The 22,441-nt window shown below is 40.5% G+C and overlaps 1 protein-coding gene across 1 annotated transcript in view; it reads left to right on the forward strand.

Moving 5' to 3' along the window:
• LOC124788521 overlaps positions 1-22,441 on the forward strand; it is a 130,006-nt gene that overhangs the window by 55,409 nt on the left and 52,156 nt on the right. The window contains exons 6-7 of the mRNA XM_047255791.1: positions 6,560-6,768; positions 18,634-18,781. Of these exons, the coding sequence (XP_047111747.1) occupies positions 6,560-6,768; positions 18,634-18,781 (357 nt within the window). The remainder of the gene's footprint in view (positions 1-6,559; positions 6,769-18,633; positions 18,782-22,441) is intronic.

Raw genomic sequence — 22,441 nt, forward strand, 5'->3', positions numbered from 1 at the left:
CACCCTGGTGCTGAACATGCTGTCGAACATGATATCCCTCATCTCAATGACTGATTCACAGCCTGTGTCATATGGATCCTTCCCGCAAACACCAGCTTTTCTGAATTGCGCAAGTGGGAGATTTTCCTGCAGTACGTCTTACGTTCCCGTAACCCTCCTGGCATCAACCTTAGTTAGTCACTGTCCTCACCCATCCAGCACCCTTCCTGTTTCCATTCTAGCACTACACAGCCGTCATTTCATCTCCACACCCAGTCTTTTTATTTCTCTCCTTTCCACTACTTACCCCCCCCCCCCCCCTGCCCCCTTTCTCTCCTGCCCCCATCTAAACTGCAGCACTTCACTGTCTGCCACCCCCACCATACGATCCTTCTTCTCTCTGCCCCCAGCCTCCTCCTTACTCCCACCCAGTCGCCACTCCCATCATACACTGGTGCTGTTGCTAGCAGTGTGCTTTCAGTTGTCTGAGACTGCAGACATGTGTGCAAGTTGTGTTTGCTTTTGTGTGTGTGTGTGTGTGTGTGTGTGTGTGTCAAAACCTGTAATTGTGTGAATCTTTTTGTTGTGCCTTTCATGACTCAGCTTCTCTGTTAAATGGTGAGCAGCAACTTTCCTTCCCTAATATTGTTATTGTAATTTTTAATGTGTATCAAAAACACAAACAGTTTTGAAAGAGATTCAACTAAAATGTTCTGTCCTAACACATTTTATTCTATGTGGTGTTATCAGGGTTGCTCCAAGTTCTAGAAATCAGGGAATTTCAGAAGTATCAGGGAAATATCATTTAAATTTGGAAAAACCCTGAAAAAAATCTCGTTTTTGTCTCAGTAGCATGAAATTTTTTACCGAGATTTCATGCTTTGTCATTGGGTGCATGCAGCAGAGTATGTGTGCCGTTTCCCTTCTCTCTCGTTCTTACTGCTTCTCCCCTGCCCACCCCTCCCCTCAGCTGCCACCACTACTTGCTGCTAGCCTAGCAGCTGCTGCTGTGAGGCAGGGGGGCACTAGGAGTGATTTGTTTGGATCTGATTCTGAGAGCTTGTTGACACAGCAGCTGGAGACAACGGTCATGTGTGCATGAGTTGTGTGTGATTGTGTAAATGTGTGTACTTCTCTTTTTCTGACAAAGGCTGTGGCCAAAAATTTAGAAGTGAGAGTGTGATTGTCTTTTTAATGTGCCTGTCTGTGGCTCAGTGATCATCTTTATGGTGAGTTGCTACCTATCCTCATTAGTATTGGTTCTCAGAGTATATGCACAAGTTATCTATTGCGTGGGTGATCACCACGGTCTCATTTCATCAACAAGGTGTCTGTGACACTTGAATAGCTGTCCACACGAGTGGACTTCCATGACGGGCCAAAACTGCAGTCCATTTCTGTGGGTATCTGGCAGGTCAGGCCTGCTGATCTGGAGCCCGTAGTTTCCCGTTGACGTACGGTGCGGCATTTATTCTAGTACATTTTGGCCCTTCAAAAGTAGTAAGAAGAAGGAAATTGTGGCAGTCGCTGGCAGTGTTTGTACACTATGTACTCATGTATTTCTTGAAAGAAAAAATCACACAATACCTGTAGAATAATAGACATAATGCAGAGGGTAATAACCAACAATAACGAAAACACAGGGTAATTACAGACAATAATGAACATAGTAGAACCACCATTTTATTGGCAGTCACCTATAGTATTGGTTTACACAACTCTTCCCCGCATTATACATGCCTTTCAAGAGGCCTACTTTTTTCTGAGGTTATTTCTGAAAACAGTGAAGGTATTCTAAATCTGTCTTGCGACTCCAACAAAATGCATGTTTTAGTCACCAAATGTGTTTTGCATTATTGAAATAAAATAACATTAGTGGTCTTAATGAAACACACATACCATTTGGCTTGCTTTCTCCATCTAAAAACAGTTCATTACAAGAGATGTTGATGTTAGTACTTAAGATTTTTGCTCACATGTTTAGAACTACAGAAGTCTTTACATATGTCTTTTCTTACCCTTGAGATCACAAAATTTGTCAGGGAAAAATGCTAAAACTCATCTGGGAAACATCAGGGAATTTCACTTGGGGAAACGTGTTGGAACCCTGGTTATTTTTTTAAAAGCAATGAGTATACTTAGGGTTTTAATATAACCTTTTTTCAGCAGTCTGTAACTACCCTTTAAATGGATGACGAACTATTATTTGAAAGAACCTGTAATCATAATAAAGTTTAAAATTCAACAATAAAAAAACTGAAAATTTTTGTACACACTTTTACAGAATAATTGTTAAGATAAGGGGCTAAGTAGTAAAAATTATCATTATACCATAATAAGGGGCTAATAATCTATGCCATGTCATTAATATACATATGAAGTAGGGACATAACACACTTCCCTGGAGCATGCCTGAAGTGACTTCCACATTTGACAGTGACTATCCGTCCAAGATAACATGTTGCATTCTCCTTAATAAGAAATCCCACTCCATTCATACATTTTGTTTGCTACCCCATGATATCATGTATGTGGTGGTGGAGGAGTTCAGTCAGAACACTGGTTTGGTGCAGATTTTCACACTAATCTAGCTTATGCAAGCCTCTTTGTCCCTGCATAACTGCTACAACCTACATCATCTCTGTTTGGCTATATTCAAGCCTTGATCTTCCTATCTTCCTCATTATGATCCCCCCCCCCCCTTTCCAAGCTTCCCTCCATTACCAAATTAAATAATACTTCCAATAATACGTATTGGTATGATGCTGAGTCTAGTGTTTCTCAGGAGTCAAGAAATACTGTCTCCACCCGATCGATGGGTTCCAGGATGTATTATGAGAGAGATAAGAGTCAGTTTTTGCACGACCAGTGTGCTGATTGGCCTGGAGTAATCATTGTTAGAAACATCAAATTGTGTTTGAGCTTATAATATTTTTAAGGTACTAAAACAGAGGGATGTCAAAGATATTGGATGGTAGTTTGATGGATCACTGCTACTAACCTTCTTGTAGGCAGATGTGACCTTTGCTTTCTTCCAACCAGTGGAAACAGTTTTTCTTTGGAGTCATCTACAGTGTTTCATGGTTGACAGATATATCCCATACATCCCTCCAACCCTGTCACAGGCATTTCCTACCCCATAAAAAGCAGGGCCACTTGTGAAAGCTGCCATGTGGTGTACCAGCTTAGCAGCAAGCAATGTGTGATAGTCTGTATGGGCCTCTCACATAGCAGAAGTGGCCACCACCAGAATCTGGACCACCTAGTTGCTGAATATGCAGCACAGAACTATGTTCTTCATTTGACTGACTGCTTTGCAGCCTGTGTCACCTGGATTCTTCCCACTAACACCTGTTTTTTTAAGTTGTCTAGTTGGGAACTCTCCTTGCAGGATATCATTCATTCCCATAGCCCCCTGGCCTCAATGTTTACTAGTTCTTGCTCTCCACCTGCCTCTATCCCCTTCCCTGCTCTCACTCCCAGCCTCACACACTCATTTTGCCCCCCCTTCCCAGCACATGCATAATCCTTTCCCCTTCTCTGCTCCTTTTCTCTCACCCTCCTCCCCCACCCCTCCCAATTCTGCAGCTACCAGCCCACTATCCTGACTAATAATGTCCTTGCACACAGTAGCCAACCTTATTTTTTATTGTGAAACCAACAATGTTATTGGGGCATGTGTTCTCTCTGTTTGGAGGCATACGAAGTATTTTGTGAAAATATTTAATTCCACCATTTATGGAAATAAAAGTTCTAAGGGTATGAAATAGGAGGTGAAAATTTACCACAAGAACACAAAACGCACGATTAAAAAAAACCTTGGACTGCAGCTACCAGAATTGCTGTTTGGTCAGAAGCACATCCAGAAAAGACCATGCTTCCATGGCCATGATTAGTGTGAAAAGCTTAGAAGGTGTTGCAATTTGCAAACTAAATAAAATAAATCTGTCTAACAGTCATCATGACAAATTAGCTTTGCCAGAATTGCATGGAAAGATCTTTAATACATCAATTTTTAGTAGTCTAATAACTGCTTATAAAATTATTTCTGTTGTAATCACTACACAAATAATCATTACTGATGACAAAATAGACACCACATTTAAATGCGATTCCATGTACGGGAATATGCATTTGAGACGAGAGAATTAGATATCGGTGTAAGACTGGCACTTGTAACTATAGAATCACTTACACGATTTGTCCCCTTTTTTTAAATTCAGTATATAAAATGAAATTAAAGCCATTGGTACCCTTTAAGTATGGAAAGACTGACGGACATGTAAAGTATCGCTAATTCCTTTACAGAGGTAGGTTCTTTGGTTGCTCTCTGTTTATTGTGAAGTATTAAATAATATTACATCAAGTTCATTTCCCCCCCCCCCCCCCCCCCCCCCCGGATGCTCTTCGATACACTGGAAAGACTTTATCAATAAACTTACTTCTAGCAAAGTAAGGATTGATCATGACATTGCTTTAGCTGTGGCGTCATCTGACATTGCTGCTTTAGCTGTGGCGCCATCTGACATTGCTGCTACACTTTTGGAAGGTGGTAAAACAGGTCACCCTGCCTTTAAACTCCCACTCAATCTTTTCAAAGTTGGAACACTCATATGCAATACCTCTAGTCAGTGTATTATGGCTCAAGTTCTCCAGGAGCATAAATTTATCATAAGGAATGACAGTATCATGGCCCACATAGGCAAATTTGAAGCACTTAATAGAACTTTGAAAGACATTAGAGGTGGTGATCATGTTATGGGTGGAGTTTCTGTGCTGAGTTTGGAGACTTTTGGCAGATTTCTTTTTGTACCTTGAGGACCCAGGCTGATGAGGTTAAGGCATGCAGGAAATCCTCACACCTGTGCCCCTATTTCAAGAAATTGTGTCTGTAAAGAAAAATGTGAGTGTCCATGTAAAGGGCAATAATATCTCTGCCGGAGAGTTTTACGAACTCCTACTGAAAATAGGGAACTTAAATTATCCCAAGTCCAAAGGAAAAGTGTGTATTTCTGGCCACAGTAGTCACAACCATATGAGAACTAATAGATGTATCTTATCCCAATATTTTGACCATACGGATGAAATCCACAGACTGACTCTGTAAACAGGCCATATTAACACCCAGGACCAACAGGGGTGCCCCATTAATGACATGCTACTGAAGTCCTTTGGAGGGTCAGAGATGGAGTACAGTTCTGTTGATTCAGTGTTGCAAACAGATGAAGCATTTCACTATCCAATGGAGTTCCTTAATACCTGATCTTCTTCTCACAAACTACTCCTGTAGGTTGCTACACCTATCATGCTACTGCACTACCTTAACCTGCCTAAACTTTGTAATATTATTAGATTAAAAGTAACTGTTCTCCACAAAAACATTATTGAGGCCACTGTGCTTACCAGATGTATTTGGGTGAACCAACGTTCATACTGCGAATACCAGTTATACTGCAATTCCCCCTTAACATTTGGTGTGCAATGATGATTAATAAATGTCAGCGTCATTTGTTAAAGATGGCAGCCATCGATTTGGGGGAGAACTGTTTCTCACATAGTCAGTTCTATGTGACCTGTTCAAAGAGTCAGTTCCAGTGGCGGTCTGGTGATTTTGGCACCAAACAATACAACCACCAATGTGGTACATAAAGATTTACTTCAGTAAATTCCAACTTCCTGTCTGTAACTTTTTTCTTGTTGAGCAAACTCAGTGTTTCTAGATTGTTGTTTTGTTTATGAAGAATGCACTTAACAATGTATAAAATCAATTATTTTTTTTTTAAATGTGCAAGTGTTAAGAAATTGCTTTATTAAATTTTGGTACCTTGTCTGCAGCTTAGTTTGTGTAGACTAGATACACTGTTTGTACAGTGTGTAGATTTACACATGGAAGTGGGCATAACAACTTACAAATCTGGTTGATGGCAGGGGAGGGAATGGAATCATCTGTGCAGACCATAGTATCTACACGAGCTAAGTGGCAGGCACTCAGTTAGTGTAAAATATTTGGATTGTTGACTGCAGGTGATATGTACATTCATATTCTATCTTTTCCATATATATTCTAATTTTCAAGTGCATCTTAGAGTTACTGCAAACATTTTTTGCCCATTTGCAGCAAGAGGGCTCATATATGAGCTAAAAAATCTAATATTATAGTGAAATGCAAACTGACTCCTTAAAAAGGAGCTTTGACTCATGTAAGTGTACCTTTCGTAATTGTTCCTTACACATTCCGCCAATTTTACATACTTACTATATTAATAGCTAGATGATAAGTACAAAACACAGGTATAATTGCTCAGCTGTATGACGGAAGCAAAGTTTGCTTCGTCCACGCTACTCCTCACCCAGCAGCAATCTGTGTGCAGGCTGGAACATGCCCCCTTATAAAGGTGGTCAAGAAAACGTAAAAAGGCAATAGGTGGACCCAAATTTTCTAATTACTGTTAGAAGATCTTCAGAGTAACTAAAAAGGAGCGTGTGTTTGAAGGTAATTTATATTCCCATTTTTATAATCTGTATGGTGATTGTGTAATATTTAGGTGTATTCATTTGTTTTCTCTCTGCATGTTTACAGATTGTGGCGGCTGTAATTTGAGATTCTCTCATCCACTTTACTACCGTATGCACTGCTCATTATTTCACGATCCAAACTTCAGTCTTACCATACGCAAATATCATTGCAAAGTTTGTGGCACAGCAGTGTTGGGGAAGGAGAACATAATGAAGCATGCTGCAGAGATGCATGATGGCAAAGGAGCATACCAGTGCCAGTATTGCAAAAAGGTGAACTACTTTTTTTTTGTTGGACATAAATAAAAGGTGGAAAATTATGTAGCCATTGATATGATACAGGTGGAACATCATTAATGTGGTTCTTTGGAATAGTGCTTGTTAGTACTGTTCTTCAGTTTCTTTTCTTATCCTCCTGAAGAGAAGTAGCGTTTGTAGATTTAGAGAAAGATTTTGACGATACTGACTGCAGTACTCTCAAATTCTGAAGGTTGCAGGACTAAAATAGAGGGACCAAAACATTACCTGTAACTTATATAGAAACATGACAGCAGTTGTGCGAGTCAGAAGACATGAAAGGGAAGCAGTAGTTAAGAAGATAGTGAGACAGGGTTGTAGCTTATCCTCAATGTTATTTAGTCAGTATATTCAGCAAGCTGTGATGGAAGCCATGCAGAAAGTGCACAAAGAAATTAAAGTTTTGGGAGAAGCAATCAGAATTTTAAATTTGCCAATCAAATTGGATTTCTGTGGAAGAGGGCAAAGTGCTAGGAATATCAAGTTATCGGACTAGGTTGTATCTAGAAGAGAGGTTTTAATGTCAACAAAAGTAGAACAAGGTAATGGAATGTAGATGAATCAAATTGGGTACTACCTGAAGAATAGATTAGAAAATGAGATAGACAAAGTAGTAGATGGAATTCCTTTTTTAAAAAAATAACTGACAGAGAGGTTATAAAATGCATACTGACAATGGTAAAACATGCATTTCAGAAAAAAGAGAAATTTGTTAACATCTAATATAAATTTAATTGTTGGGAAATTTTTTCTGGAAGTATTTGTTTGGAGTGCAGTCATGTAGGAAAGCGAAATCTGGACAATAACTGTTCAGACAAGAACTACTATTGAAAAGGGGTGTTACAGAAAAATGCTGAAGGTTAGATAGTCGGATCATGTAACCAAGGAGGTGCTGAATAGAAATTGGGAGAAAAGAAATTTGTGTTACAACTTAAGAAGGGATAGGTTGATAGGAGACATCCTGAGCCGTCATAAAATTGTCAGTTCGGTTAATTGAGGAAAGTGTGGAGGGTAAAAATTGTAAGAGGCTTAAGTCTGACTATAGTAAAAATGTTTAAGTGACTGTAGGTAGCATTAGTTACACAGAGGCGAGTCTTACAAAGGAGAAGATGACTTGAAGACGATGACAACAATGAAGAAACTACCTCATGTGCAATGTCCGTCTCCTTTTTACTTTAGATTTCATGCAGTTTATTCTTGGTATTGGCGTATTCATAAATCATTTGTCATCCAAGTTTCAAATATAAAATCTTTGACTTCAGAGCATCAAAATATATTTTTTACATTAGAGTATGTGTCTACCTTGCTAGCTCTGATTCTTGTTTCTTAAGTATAATGTTGTAACCTGCATTCCTTTTCTCTTACTATTTATTATAGCCCTTGTGTGGTATCCATGTTCGTAACAGATGTCACCTTGAAGTTTGGTAGTGGAAAAATTTTCACTGTAATTGGGGTCAGCTTAAGGAGTGGTGATAATGTGTACATCCAATTAGCAGAATGTGGGACATTGTCTTTGGTTGAACTCCTGTTGCTTCTGTATGCAACATACATGATATATGGGTGACACTACGAGAGCACACACGTCTGAGAGCACTGGCTGAATATTGTTTTGGCAAATCTAAGATTTGTGATGTGATGCCTGGATATTACAACCAGTCCCCTGTTAAGCATACTCTCTTCCCGTATTTCAAAAGGTATTTTTGCCTGTAATAGTGGCATGTTATATGCTGCAGAAAATGGATATTGTGAGATTAACTGCTTCAATTGTAAGGATGGTAAATACTTCTTTAAAATAAAATAAATATTCAACTACAAGTAATACACCATAGAGGATACTGGGTTTTGATGCTACTGATATTGTGAGAACACATCCTGTAACCAAATTGTATTCAGCATTCCCAGAAGTGCAGAAGTCTGCTTGGACAGAGTTGCATTTCTTTAGCTGCTCCTGGAAAGAGAGTGATTCCCAGCGTCAAACTTACGATTTTGCCAGTGAGATGTGCATACTACCAGGAAATTATAGCACCCATTCAGTGGTAAGTGCATCAGGAATTCAAAAGCCAGAATCCAGCATTAAATACCGAAATTATTTATTCACCATTGACCACATATAGGAGACTAGGCTTCATCAGTACATAAGATATGGATTTTTGTAACAATGTCCTTAATAATTTAGGCTAATGAGATCCAAACATTTAAAAACTAATGCCAGTATTGTTTCTGTCAGAAAATTCAGTTACTTTGTAAAATGGCTATTCCATTAGCCAAATGTATGACTCTCTCACTCTCTCTCTCTCTCTCTCTCTCTCTCTCTCTCTCTCTCTCTCTCTCTCTCTGCCCTTATATGATGTTTGATGTTAGCTGGACACACAGTGCCAGTGCTGCATTTTAGCAGATGGATTAGGATAGGGTTGGGATTAGTATTGGGTGGCAAGGGGTTGGGATGGGTGGCTAGTGGCTCAGAGGAAGGCAACCATTTTGCTGACTAGGAGTGCAGGAGGTAGTGGTGGCAGCAGGTGCATGGGTATAGGCATGCGATAGTCAGTTGTCAGAGCTGGTGAGGAGTAGTGCATGCTGAAGGTGCCATGATGACATAAATTTGGAGAGAGGTTACAGGATGCAAGACGGGACTAGAGTGTGGGGACAGAAGGTTACAGGAGATTGAGGCCAGGATGGTTATGGGAGCGAAGGATGTACTGTGAGGGCATCCATTTGCATAGCACAGAGGAGCTGGTGATGGAGGGAAGGATCCAGATGGCCCGGGTTGTGAATTAATCATTGAAATTGAGCATGTCATGCCCAGCTGCATTCACAGGTGGCTCAGCCTCTGATGGGGCGCCATAGTTCTTTGACAGACTGGAGTAAGAAGTGCTGGGTGGAGTGGATTGGGCAGGTCTTGCTTCTTGGCCTTCAACTAGGATATACCTCTATGAAAAGGGCTTGGGAGTGGGAGTGACTTAGGGATGAATATGATGATATGTAGGTTGGGTGGGTGAGGAGAAACCACTTTAGAAGGGGTGGGTAGAGTCTTGGGTAGAATGTCCCTCATTTCAGGGCATGATGAGAGATAATCAAAACCCTGATGGAGGATATGGTTTAGTTATCCTAGTCCATGGTGATACTGGGTGATGAGAGGGGTGCTGATCGTTGGAGGTTTTGGGAGGATTGAGGGTATGTGAGGACATGCCACAGATCTGTTTGCAGACTAGTTTTAGGGGGTAGTGACTGTCTATGAAGCCCTTTGAGAGACTGTTAGCATATGGGACAAGGCGTTCTTGTCACAGCAGATAAGTTATCCACAGGTGCCCCGGGTGTACAGCAGGGATTTTTTGATGTTGAAGGGATGGCAGTGGTCAAAATGCAGGTCATATTGGTGGTTAATTAGTTTAATATGGGCAGTGGTGTGGATGGAGCCATCAGAGAGGTGCAAGTCAATGTCCAAAAAGGTGATACACTGGGGTGAGGAGGACCAAGTGAAATGGATGGGAGATGAGGTGTTGAGGTTGTGAAGGAATGAGGATGGGGTGTCCTGACCCTGGGTCCAGATCCTGAAAACATCATCAATTAACCTGAACCAGACTAAGGGTTGTGAGTTTTGGGGGCTAGGAAGGTTTCTTCTAGATGTCCCATAGGAGGGTGCCATTCAGGTGCTATAGCTATGCCATGGTTTTGTATGTATACCGTCCCTTCCTTCAAAGGAATTTATGTGTGTGTGTTTTCTATTCCAGAACAACTGCTTTCTCTGAAAGCTTAATATTTTAGCAGTCTTCATCATTGGGCCTGTCTGCGACTGCACCTCTGTGTGGTGAATAGCAATCTATCATTTCCATATTGTTGTTATTCCATCCAGCACTTCCCATTGTTAGCTTTGGAAGCTGTCTTAAATTATTCAGGACTGGCAACTGAATCTTTTGTGTTTGATTAATCTCCATGTTATTGTTCTCCTAAAATGTGTAATTTAAATCCTAATGCTGTGTAGCTATTGAGTGACACATGTGGTGACACAGCCAACTAAAAAAATTGTAAGTAATAGTATGTACATCGTCTTAACAAAATGGTGGCGAGTACACACGTCACATTTGGTTCATGAGAAGGAATCCATCCAAAACTAATAGTGTTTTCATGGTTCCATGTAACATGTTCTGTTGCAGTAGATAGTGCATATTCCAACAAGCCGTCAGTCCTTCAATTGTGCACACACACATTTGTCCTCGTAGTGTCTGCCAATGCACCATGCAGTCGCATCCACCCAGTCACACCGGACTCGTAATCTGCCCTTCTAATACAATACTAACTACACTGGTGTCCAATATTAAAACAACAAATGGAAATTTTGCAGGGTTACATTTATTTTGCCAGCCACAAAACAGTATAAACAGGTGATAGTGTAATAGAAACAATGTAAAGAATACAGAACATGAACAACTGCAACATGCATAATGGTAGACAAAAGTGTTCTTCATTTTTTCCAACTTAAAGGATTTGCACACCCATTCCGACAGCTGGGTAATGTGCTCAGTATGGGTGTGGCCACCATTGGCAGCATTATTGGCCTGACAACGTCGGGGCATGATGTGAACAATGTAATCAGTCACACGTTGAGGCAGTAATGCCCTTTGGCAGAACAAGTCTTGGAGAGTGATTGGTGCTGACATGATGCAACCTGTCTTCCTAGGACATCCCAAACATGCTCTATATAATTGAAATCGGGAGAGTGTGCAGGCCATGCCATGCATGCAATATCTTTCCATTTTCAAGAAAACAATGACAACCTGTACTCTTTGAGATCGAATATTATCACCCATCGGCACGAAGTCAGGGCCCACAACGTCTCACAACAACCACACATGAGGTCCCAAGATCTTGTCACGGTACCTGACACCAGTTAAACCCTGCCAATTCACCCATACAATTTCACGAAGAGTTGTTTGAGTGTTCAATGTAATCCTTGCACAAGCCATTTGGGATCCTCCTTGATATCAGTCTCTTTCCACAATGTTTTGGTCCCGAAATGATGTTCCACATTCCCTCCAGATGAGAATCGAGAATCACTCTCCAGACCAAATCGGAACTCATGAAAAGAACATCGGCGCACTGTTCGACCATCCTGGTGGCGTGTTGATGACTCCGCTCTAGATGTTTCCTTCTGTGAAGACACATCAGAGTTACACATACAGCAGGTCTCTGACAAAACAGCCACTCTGCCAAAGCCTTCTGTACACTGTTTGCCTAAACACAACACATCCAGCGGATGCTGCGAGGTCAGATGCCAGATGCCGTGCAGTACTAAGGTGGTACTGTCATGCCCTTACACCAAATAATTGTCCTATCTCTGATGTCACACATGGTCAGTCCTGCCCTAGTCTTCGGTCTACAGTTTTGACCTCTATAAATTGTCGTCACATTAGAGAAACAATAGAATGATTCACTTCAAGCCATCGGGCCACATCAGTTGTCCTGCCTCCATTCTTCGTATGACCCCTCACAGCAGAGGGTCTGGTCGGCATCTTCTCTGTGCCGTACAGCACCGTCTGTGACTGTAAGCAGTGATTGTGGATGTGGAACTGTTCAGCAAACACTACCCCGTTTGGTAGGTGCCCTCACGTCATTGTTCGCGTGGTTGTCCATTGACTGGAACGCCATCTTGTGTACAGAACACAATCAGACAGACATCTGTTGACAGTTTGTATGATTATATCGTGAATTAGACATAGGCCAGAGACATATTGGTTTGTTGCTTTAATTTTGGACACCAGTGTATTATCATTTTCCATCTCATTTATTAAACAAAGTTGATAATTTTTGTTTTGTCAGGACTCTAGTATCACTGCGAGCTTGATGTACTATGTGAGTTTCTATATAAAAACACAGAAATGTTGTTATTTCTCACTTTTATTCTCTTTGAGCAATGGAAGAGCCATTATTCTGAATCTCAGTCATTTACCTTGTAGCATGATCAAAGAGTTTGCTACAGCCTTTCATATCTGTCATTAGATATTTTAATTTATTTGACTGCATTTACATAACTATACCAAGAATGTATTTAAATGTTAGTTGTGTTTCTGTTAAATGTGTTGTCTTATAAAGCATGAAAACCATTCTTTGTGTTATGTTCCCCCTCCCTTCGTCCTCTTTTATTTTATTTATCACATACATATCCAGAAGTGTGTGTGTGTGTGTGTGTGTGTGTGTGTGTGTGTGTGTTTTATTTTATATGCTAGTTCATTAAGAAGCAGTTATCACATACAGTAGAACCCCTCTAATCCGTCACCTTCGGGACCAGGTCCATGGTCGGAACGAAAAAAAGGTCGGATTATATGAAAAATCTAATATTTATTGCAAAAAATATAAAAATACATTTAGTGCAAAAAAATTGAACAATTTAAGAACTAAAGACGTCTACAGTAATATAAAAAGATGTGTTAAACAGTATATTAACTAAAAAATGTCTACACACACTATAATATGTATTGGTTTTAAAAGGAAAAACGACAAACAAGCTACAGTACTGTACTGTACTTAATAACGTATAAACGATATATACTGTAAACTAAAAATGTTTATAGCACTGAAAAGAAATTTTTTTACAAAGAAATAAACTACTGTATGTAAAAACTAAGAAATGATATACTGTACGCATTGTTTTTACAGTGAAAATGAAAACAAATTACTTGGAAAAAAAGTCAGTGATACATTTTTTCTTAGCAAATGTTATTCTAGATTTAGCTGCAGTCTCCCTCCATTTTTTATCCACAAAATGTCCATTGGAATTGAAGTTGGATTCTGCTCGAGGTATTGAAGGGCACTGTCAAAAGCGTTTTTTGCATCATTGTGTGAAATCCGGGTGGGGGGTTCGTCTTCGCCGTCCGAGTCCTCATTAAAGTTTCCTTGCTAACAGCGGCAACAATCTGGTCGTCAGTGAGCTCTTCATAAGTGTCACAGTCTTCGTCACATTCGTTGATCCACTCTTCAACTTCATTGGCAGGGACGTTCAGCTCCAGAGTTTGTAGGTCTTTAACGATTTCCAGTGCGTCGTTGTTGTGCTCATCTTCGGTATGCTCATTTTCAGTTACAACTTGTGGCCAAAGCTTACGCCACGATTTCCGCAGAGTGTCAGGTTTCAGTTCATCCCATGCTGCAGCGATTGTGTAGATAGCATCTTTGATGTTCAGGGATTTCATTGCCTCAAATAAGTTGTGACCTTCAGGTTTTTCCAAGATTGAGCTGATATACTTTCTGTGATATTGCCTTTTTAACCATTCGATAACGCCCTGATCCATTGGTTGGATGAGTGAGGTCACATTAGGAAGCAGAAAGAGAGCTTTTATGTCCCCTTTCACCAAATCTTCCTCAGATTGATGTGATGGTGCGTCATCCAACAGCAGTAGAGCACGAACAGGCAGTTTTTTTGCTTCAGGTCTTTTTCGACCGATGGCACAAACTCGTCGAAAAACCAGGATTTTTAAAGGTTACAGTCCATCCAAGCAGATTTTTGATTGCGGTAATAAACCGGCAAGGAAGATAAGTTTATATTTTTGAATGCCCTTGGCTTCTTATATTTGCCAATGACAAACAAGGGGAGCTTGTGGGTACCATCTGCGTTGCTACAAGGAATGACTGTTATTCTATCTTTTACAAGTTTCGTTCCTACCATGGATTCATTTGGAGTTGTGAGCGGCTTTGTTGGCAACATTTTAAAGTTCAGCCCTGTCTCGTCGATGTTATATACTCGGCAGCGTAACAATTCATTTTCTTCTACAATTTCTTGAAACTTAACAGAAAACTCCTTAGCAGCTGTGGCATCGGCAGATAGTTTTTCACCAGAAATAGAAAAAATTGGACACCATGACGGGTTTTCCAACAATCAATCCAGCCTTCACTGGCAGCAAATTTGTTTTCGGCTTCCAGTTTTTTGTGCAAAACTATCGCTTTTTCTTTGAGAATTGGCCCGGATGTTGGAGTTCCTTTCCTTCTTTCTTGACAAAACCACATCCACAATGTGTTATCAAGCAGTTCAAGTTTAGGCTTTTTTAATGTTTTCCGATTCTTCAGTGTGTTTTCATCATCAATCGTAACTGTATAGGATTCAATGTCTTTCCGATTCTTCCTCCAATCCTTAACTGTCGTAACACCTACATTCAGTCCCTTTGCAATTTTTTGGAGCGATTCTCCTTTGTCCAGTCTTTGTAGCACTGCTAATTTTTAATTTAGTGAAAGAGTTACGTGTTTACGTTTGAATCCAGACATGTTGAAAAATCGACAACTGTACACGCAATAAATCTACAGTAATAAGTACTGAAGAGAACACGGAATAAAGCAAATGACGACGTCTTTTAATCCCAACAAAGGATAAAACTGCACAATAACATATAGTATAACAATATGCACAATGATAGACACCGCGACAATGGCCCGACAGGCGTCCAGTCGGTGACAAGTCGGCACAGGCTCGCGAGCCTGAGCATGATCGGACTAACCAGAGTGACGGACCATCCAAGGTCGGATTAGAGGGGTTCTACTGTACATATCCAGTAGAGAGAGAGAGTGTGTGTGTGTGTGTGTGTGTGTGTGTGTGTGTGTAATCTTTATTGTCTTCCCTGTAAGATAAGTTTCCATTCCCATTTGTGATGACTTCACACTTATAAGAATGTTAAACTGTAATCTTTCCACACTCTCAAATACCCCCCCCCCCCCCCCCTCCCGCTCCCCCTCCTATTTTTATGTAGATACTGAGATAATTTTGAGTGAGATTCATCTTGGGAAACTGCTTCCAAGAAATCAATCCATAGCCTTTCTAGATATGTTGTGTATCTTTCTTTCAGGCCTTATAAATGAATGCAGTTCTTTATGTGTGTAATTATTTTCATAATGTTCTCTTTTTAGTGCCCTACTAGTGCCACTTTTTAACCATTCAGACAGGAATCTTCCATATTTTAGCAAGACACAAAATAAACTAGGCAAGTGAACATTCATAACAGATTAAGATTAATATGGGCCACAATTCACAGGTGCCCTCAGGGACTCAGCATTCGTTTGCTAAGAATGAGCTTCACGACCCCCAGGGTTCCTGAGCTGGGGACTGGTAAGCACTGCCAGTCCCATCACCATAAGTTCTGGGCATGCTTCAGCAATCACTGTACAGCATGGCAGGTGAACATTGGGTGTCACAGGGAATGGGGACCTTAGCTTGACCACCCAAATCATGAGGATGGTAAAAACCTGTATAAACAATCCCTCAATCTCAAAGTGTGCTGCACGCTGATGAGATGCATGGCTGTTGAGGTGGAACAGTTATTAGCGGGGCAACCTACGGGTAACCCACCACTCCTCTGTTGTATGAGGTTTATCTAGGCACATGGGACTCTGTCTAGGTGGACTTTTAAATCTCTAGCTGCTTGTGACACCAAAATGAATCTCTTGAAAGTTTCTTTTCCTCCTCCTAAGCAGAATGAATGGGCCTATGGAAGGCACCAACATCCATTCAGATGAGAGGGCTCAGGTAGCCAGTCCTCCAGTAAACAGTAACAGAATGCATGCTGGTTGTCAGAATATGCTTATCGTTGTCAGAATATGCTTATCGTAGTTAAGAAGAAAGAGGGTATCTTTGATAAAGTTTCACTGTTTTGTATACAAGAAAGGTTTAGAGGGCATTGGGGGAACTTTAAAATCCCTCAAGCGCTTATGGAATGGGATGCTCTTGGTCAAAATGTCTAGTTCCCAACAATTGAAGAACCTCATGAAAGCTCAATGCCTTGGGGAGTATGCAATTGAAACTGAACTGCACAACACCATGAACAACAGCAAAAGTGTTGTGTGTTGCAGGGTTCTTGTTGACATTCCCTGAGAAGAACTGAGAGCCTACTGGTTCTGGGAAGGCACTATGGATGTGCACAAAATTCTGAAAAGGGTGAATGGCAGTATTGCCAAGTCAGACACTTTTATTATTACATTTTACAGCAGCAAGCTTCCGGAGCATGTCAAAGCAGGTTTTCTTCATCCAGGACATAAAAACAACAAAGCACATTCCATATAGTGAAACCGATATTATCATGGCTGCCACACCTGAGGGACCAGAAAGCCAGAGCCCAGAAGACACTACATATTGTGAAGTGCCTAAACCTGTCTGCTCAAGATTGTCTCAAGAGTTTACTGTCTTTGATGCAAAATTATATGCGACCTTGCGAGCAATCAAGCAAATGAGACGTTCTTCCAGTGCTAAATATATTGTCATTTCAGATTCTCTGGGTGCCCTTCACTCTCTACAATGTCTGTACCCAGCAGATAAAGTAGTTCAGAATATCCAGGATGTCTTCCTCCAACTATGACGATTGAGGAAGGAGGTATCTTTTTGCTGGGTACTAAGGTCCATGTGTATTGTGGGGAATGAAGGGGCACATCTAGCAGCAGAGGAGGCATGTCGTGATTCTCAGGTAGTTCAGTGTACCATCCTCATGCATGCTATAGGCTCTCTGTTGAGAACCAGTCTTGCCTCAGTGGAAGGATGAGTGGCTGGATGTGACAGACAATAAGCTCCATCTAGTGAAGCTCACAGCACGGCCGTGGCATACCTCCTTCCAGCCACATTGATGACCCAAGTTCCTCCTTAGTCATCTTCGCATAGGCCACAACCCTATGACTCACAACTTCTTGTTCCTGTGAGAGGACCCTCCGATGTGTGGTGCTCGTGGCTGAACTACAAATAAAACACAGTCCAATAAAATATGGCGCACAGTGATCGATCAGTGGGCAGTGGCGGATTTGCTAATGGATCTGTCTTTCATTTTAGATAACATTCAAATGAATGTGGTTAGTTTTGAAGTTTTGCAAATTGTCCAACATTTTTCCAAAGATTGTTGGGAGGTGGTTTTAACGCATTAACAGGATGACTGGCTCACCCATGTTTTTTGTAAGTGAGCAGCCAGTCACATTTCCATGTGCCTTTGTTTTAGTTTGTTTGTCATTGTGTTTTAATCTTGTGTATAGTACCTTTTACTATTTCTCTGTTGTCTTACTGCATATGCGATAGAATGATTAAGTGACCAATTTCAGTGAGATAGGAGTGAGCGCATGAGTGTGCAACAACTTTAGAGATCTTATTGACATTTTTTTTGTTTTAATGAGCATGAGGGCATTGATAACCTTGCAGTTGAGTGCCCATAACCTACACACACACACACACACACACACACACACACACACACACACTACTAGTTGGGCCATATGAGTACTGAAGACAGGCAGACTCAAAGTATCATCACCTCACATCACTCCTCTTTCAAGCTTTATGGATTTCCCTTGTTGAACTTACAGAACATTGAGCTTCCTAAATTATCAATTGATCTTTTTGAAGAAAAGGTAGTGTACATTGTAAATTTCACTGGAGCTATATGTATTAGCTCAAACTTTACTTTGCCATTCTGCGAGTATGGGGAAGTGTTTGTAATGGGTAACAACAGATCATCAGTGAAGACCCACCATCCATTTCATAATATAGAAAGTACGGATAAACATTTTCATTTAAGTGTGTATTCAGATCAATTGTAGGAGGTTAAAATAATGTTGACACGTGTGTGTGTGTGTGTGTGTGTGTGTGTGTGTGTGTTTTGTTTGTTTATTTCCCTTTTTAATTTCAGTATTGATTAAGAAATTCACATTAATTGGTAGACAGGGAAAAGATACTACCCATCACAATTACTGGTAGCATTGTAGCACATAGTTTTAAGATTCTCCTATGAACTAGGATTTTACATGAAGTATCTGTTTAGTTTTGTAAAGAAGTAGCTGGAACCCACAATTTGAAAGAAGAAAGCAACAAACTGATACCAGTTTTAATTTTTTCAGTTCTTTCTACGGCTGAATTATCTGGAAATGCATAGAACATATGGCTGTGCAGCCAATCCCCAACGAGCTCGTCCTCTGTGTGATTTCTGTGGGCGCAAATTCTGTCAACCTCAGAAACTGAAGGTTCACATCAAACGTATGCATAGTGGTGAGTTGATAACTGCAGGAAACCTGGTATTGTCTCATAACTTTAGTCCTCTTTGTTAACTTGATTTTGTTTATCTTTAACGTGTTTGAGAAAGAATGAAAGAGCAACATAAAGTGGCAATGCCTCCCATGTCTTACTTTCCTGCCCCTGTAGAATTTTGACTGCTCATTCTGCCACTGGTTTCCCCAACATTCTCATTAGCAAGTCTGTCCTTCAACAGACAGAGACTGCTCATTGTATTTGCCAACTGGTGTAATCTGTGACAGATCAATGAAATAAAGAAAAAAGAATGAGCAGACATAGACAGGCTGCACCATTAACACTCAATACAATATTGCAATATATACTGTTCGTTTCAAAGGTATGACTTGAATCCTTGGTTTCAATATGATTACTGCACTATTTTTGAAAGGGTGACAGAGCTCCGCATCAGGAATTTAGTTCTTCTCACATTACACTAGTTAATGTCAATCAATGTTTCTATTATCCTCTCATTCTCCTGCTTGGGTATGTCATATCCCAGTAAATACAATTTTTCAGCATGTAACAATTGTTTCTCCATTATTGTAATTTATCACATGTTTACCTATACAATCTGAAAATCTGTTTTTAATTTTCCAATTTTTTTTCCTTGTATTGCTCAACTACTCTTCTCTTTTTAATGCCGTGCTTCACTTTCCCATCCCTGTCTGTGTTTCTCTCTGCTACATTTCTTTCTCACCATCTTCTTCTTTGTCTCTGTCTTAATAGCTGTCCTCTCTTGTGTTCTTAGCTTCTCAGCTTTCTCTGTCTCATGGACTATAGACCCAGTTTTACTTCAAAGTTATTATTAAAAGGCATTGTTAATGCAGATGGTGCATTAAGCATGTAAAAGGAAAGCTGTGAATAAATTACAAAATTCTTTGATAAATTACTGGTCTGCGATGGTCTGTAGGGAAGGCTATAAGTGATACAGTCATCAATGGCAATACTGGACAACGAGCCTCCTGATGAGTACAAAGTGAAGAATTTATTCAAGGACATATAAATAACAAATATAAAGCTGGAGGTGACATAGTGGTAGAGCTCCAAAAGCTTCAATGTCAAAAACATTATGCAGCTATGGATGTTGCAGTTTGTCACTTTAAAAAATCCTACTGCATCATAGCTGTACCATTACTGAAACTGTAGAAGAGTGGATGAAAACTAACAGTCAAAGCATAGAGAATGAAAAATCCAGGATGTGTTATATAATTCTATATGAGAATCTGGCATAAACACAACAAAAAATTAAGCTTGATCATATTCGCCAAATGGATGTGGTGTTCAGCAGCGGACACTCATGTAAAAGGCACACAGTGCCACAAAAGTTATTACATGGTGCATGATTTGCAAACAGATAGTGTGTGTATGTGCAGTCATTTGAATGTGCTTGGGCAAAGAGGTAGGTGGCAAGAGAAGAATATATATGTAGAGAGGAAAAATGAACAATGAAAAAGGACCTATTGTATTTGTATGCCTGGTGCTCGGAGCTACCTTCAATTGATGGTTAGTGATATATCCTCAGATAGATATGTGTGGTATTATTTGTCTCGTAAACACTTGAACAAGATGAAATATAACATTAGTTTTATTTAACTGTGCCCATGAAAAAATTGTTGTAGAGTGATACAGAAAATCATATGAAGAGGATTCAGAACTGGGAGAGAAAAAAAACAGTTAGAATATTTTGATTGGCATGCACAGATAACATATTAGGCTTACAAAAATGTCTGTAAGTGAAGAATAGTTCTGAAGAGCTCTACAATAAAGTAAAAATGACTACATGTTACATACAAGAAAACAGAATGTATGATAAAAATTGAAAAGGCTCCCAGGAGTTTTGGGGTTAATAGAAGGAATAAAAGTTCTTAACAAGGTGGTGACGAGTAGCTATAGCTAGGAGATCAAATAACAAAGGCACTTAACAATAAGCTGCCGATAACACAAGAGCTTAAAATAAAACATCTAGACACAGTTATCAAACCTTCATGCTTGCCTGCAGCAATAACTGTACATAATTGGAAAATGTAGGGGGGAAGATATAAGAAGGAAAGAAAGAAATATGTTGCTATAAATCTTGAGCCAAAAAGAGGAAGATACACTATGTGATCAAAAGTATCCGGACACCAGGCTGAAAATGACTTAAAAGTTCGTGGCGCATTCCATTGGTAATGCTGGAATTCAATATGGTGTTGGCTCACCCTTAGCTTTGATGACAGCTTCCACTGTCTCAGGCATATGTTCAATCAGTTGCTGGAAGGTTTCTTGGGGAATGGCAGCCTATTCTTCATGGAGTGCTGCACTGAGGAGAGGTATTGATGTCGGTCAGTGAGGCCTGGCATGAAGTCATTGTTCCGAAACATCTCAAAGGTGTTAGGATTCAGGTCAGGACTCTGACCAGGCCAGTCAATTACAGGGATGTTATTGTCGCGTAACCATTCCGCCACAGGCCGTGCATTATGAACAGGTGCTTGATCGTGTTGAAAGATGCAATCGACATCCCCGAATCGCTCTTTAACAGTGGGAAGCAAGAATGTGCTCAAAACATCAATGTAGGCCTATGTTGTGATAGTACCATGCAAAACAACAAGGGGTGAAAGCCCCCTCCATGAAAAACGCCACTGCACCACAACATCACCGCCACCGAATTTTACTGTTGGCACTACACACGCTGGCAGATGACGTTCACTGGTCATTCGCCATACCCACACCATATCATCGGATCACCACACTGTGTGCTGTGATTTGTCACTCCACACTACAGTTTTCCACTGTTCAATTGTCCAATATTTACACTCCTTACTCCAGGCGAGGTGGTGTTTGGCATTTACCAGTGTGATGTATGGCTTATGAGCAGCCGCTCGGCCATGAAATCAAAGTTTTCTCACCTCGCACCTAACTGTTATAGTACTTGCAGTGGATCCTGTTGCAGCTTGGAATTCCTGTCTGACAATCTGGATAGATGTCTGCCTATTACACACTATGACCCTCTTCAACTGTCTATGGTCTCTGTCAATCAACAGACGAGGTCGGCCTGTACGCTTTTGTGCTGTATGTGTCCCTTCACGTTTCCACTTCACTGTCACACCAGAAACAGTGGAAATGTTTAGACGTATCACACCCAATCATGTGATACGTGACACCCAATCACCTGACCAAGTTCGAAGTCTGATAGTTCCGAGAAGTGCCCCATTCTGCTCTCTCACAATGTCTAATGACTACTGAGGTCGCTGATGTGGAGTACCTGGCATTAGGTGGCACCACAATGCACCTAATATGAAAAGCGTTTATTTTTGGGGGTGTCCAGATACTTTTGGTCACATAGTGTAGGTGGAATAGACTGTGACTTAACAGGATTGCAACAGAAGAAAAAAGGAAGAATTCTTGAGTAAGAGATAAGTGCAATTTTATATTAATTTCGTGGGAATGGACAGCTACCCATTCTGGAAACATCCCCCAGACTGTGGCTAAGCCATGTCTCTGCAATATCCTTTCTTTCAGGAGTGCTAGTTCTGCAAGATTCGCAGGAGAGCATCTGTAAAGTTTGGAAGGTAGGAGACGAGATACTGGCAGAAGTAAAGCTGTGAGGATGGGGCGTGAGTCGTGCTTGGGTAGCTCAGATGGTAGAGCACTTGAGTG

Source organism: Schistocerca piceifrons, chromosome 3 (assembly GCF_021461385.2).
Source record: "Schistocerca piceifrons isolate TAMUIC-IGC-003096 chromosome 3, iqSchPice1.1, whole genome shotgun sequence".
NCBI classification, from domain to species: domain Eukaryota; kingdom Metazoa; phylum Arthropoda; class Insecta; order Orthoptera; family Acrididae; genus Schistocerca; species Schistocerca piceifrons.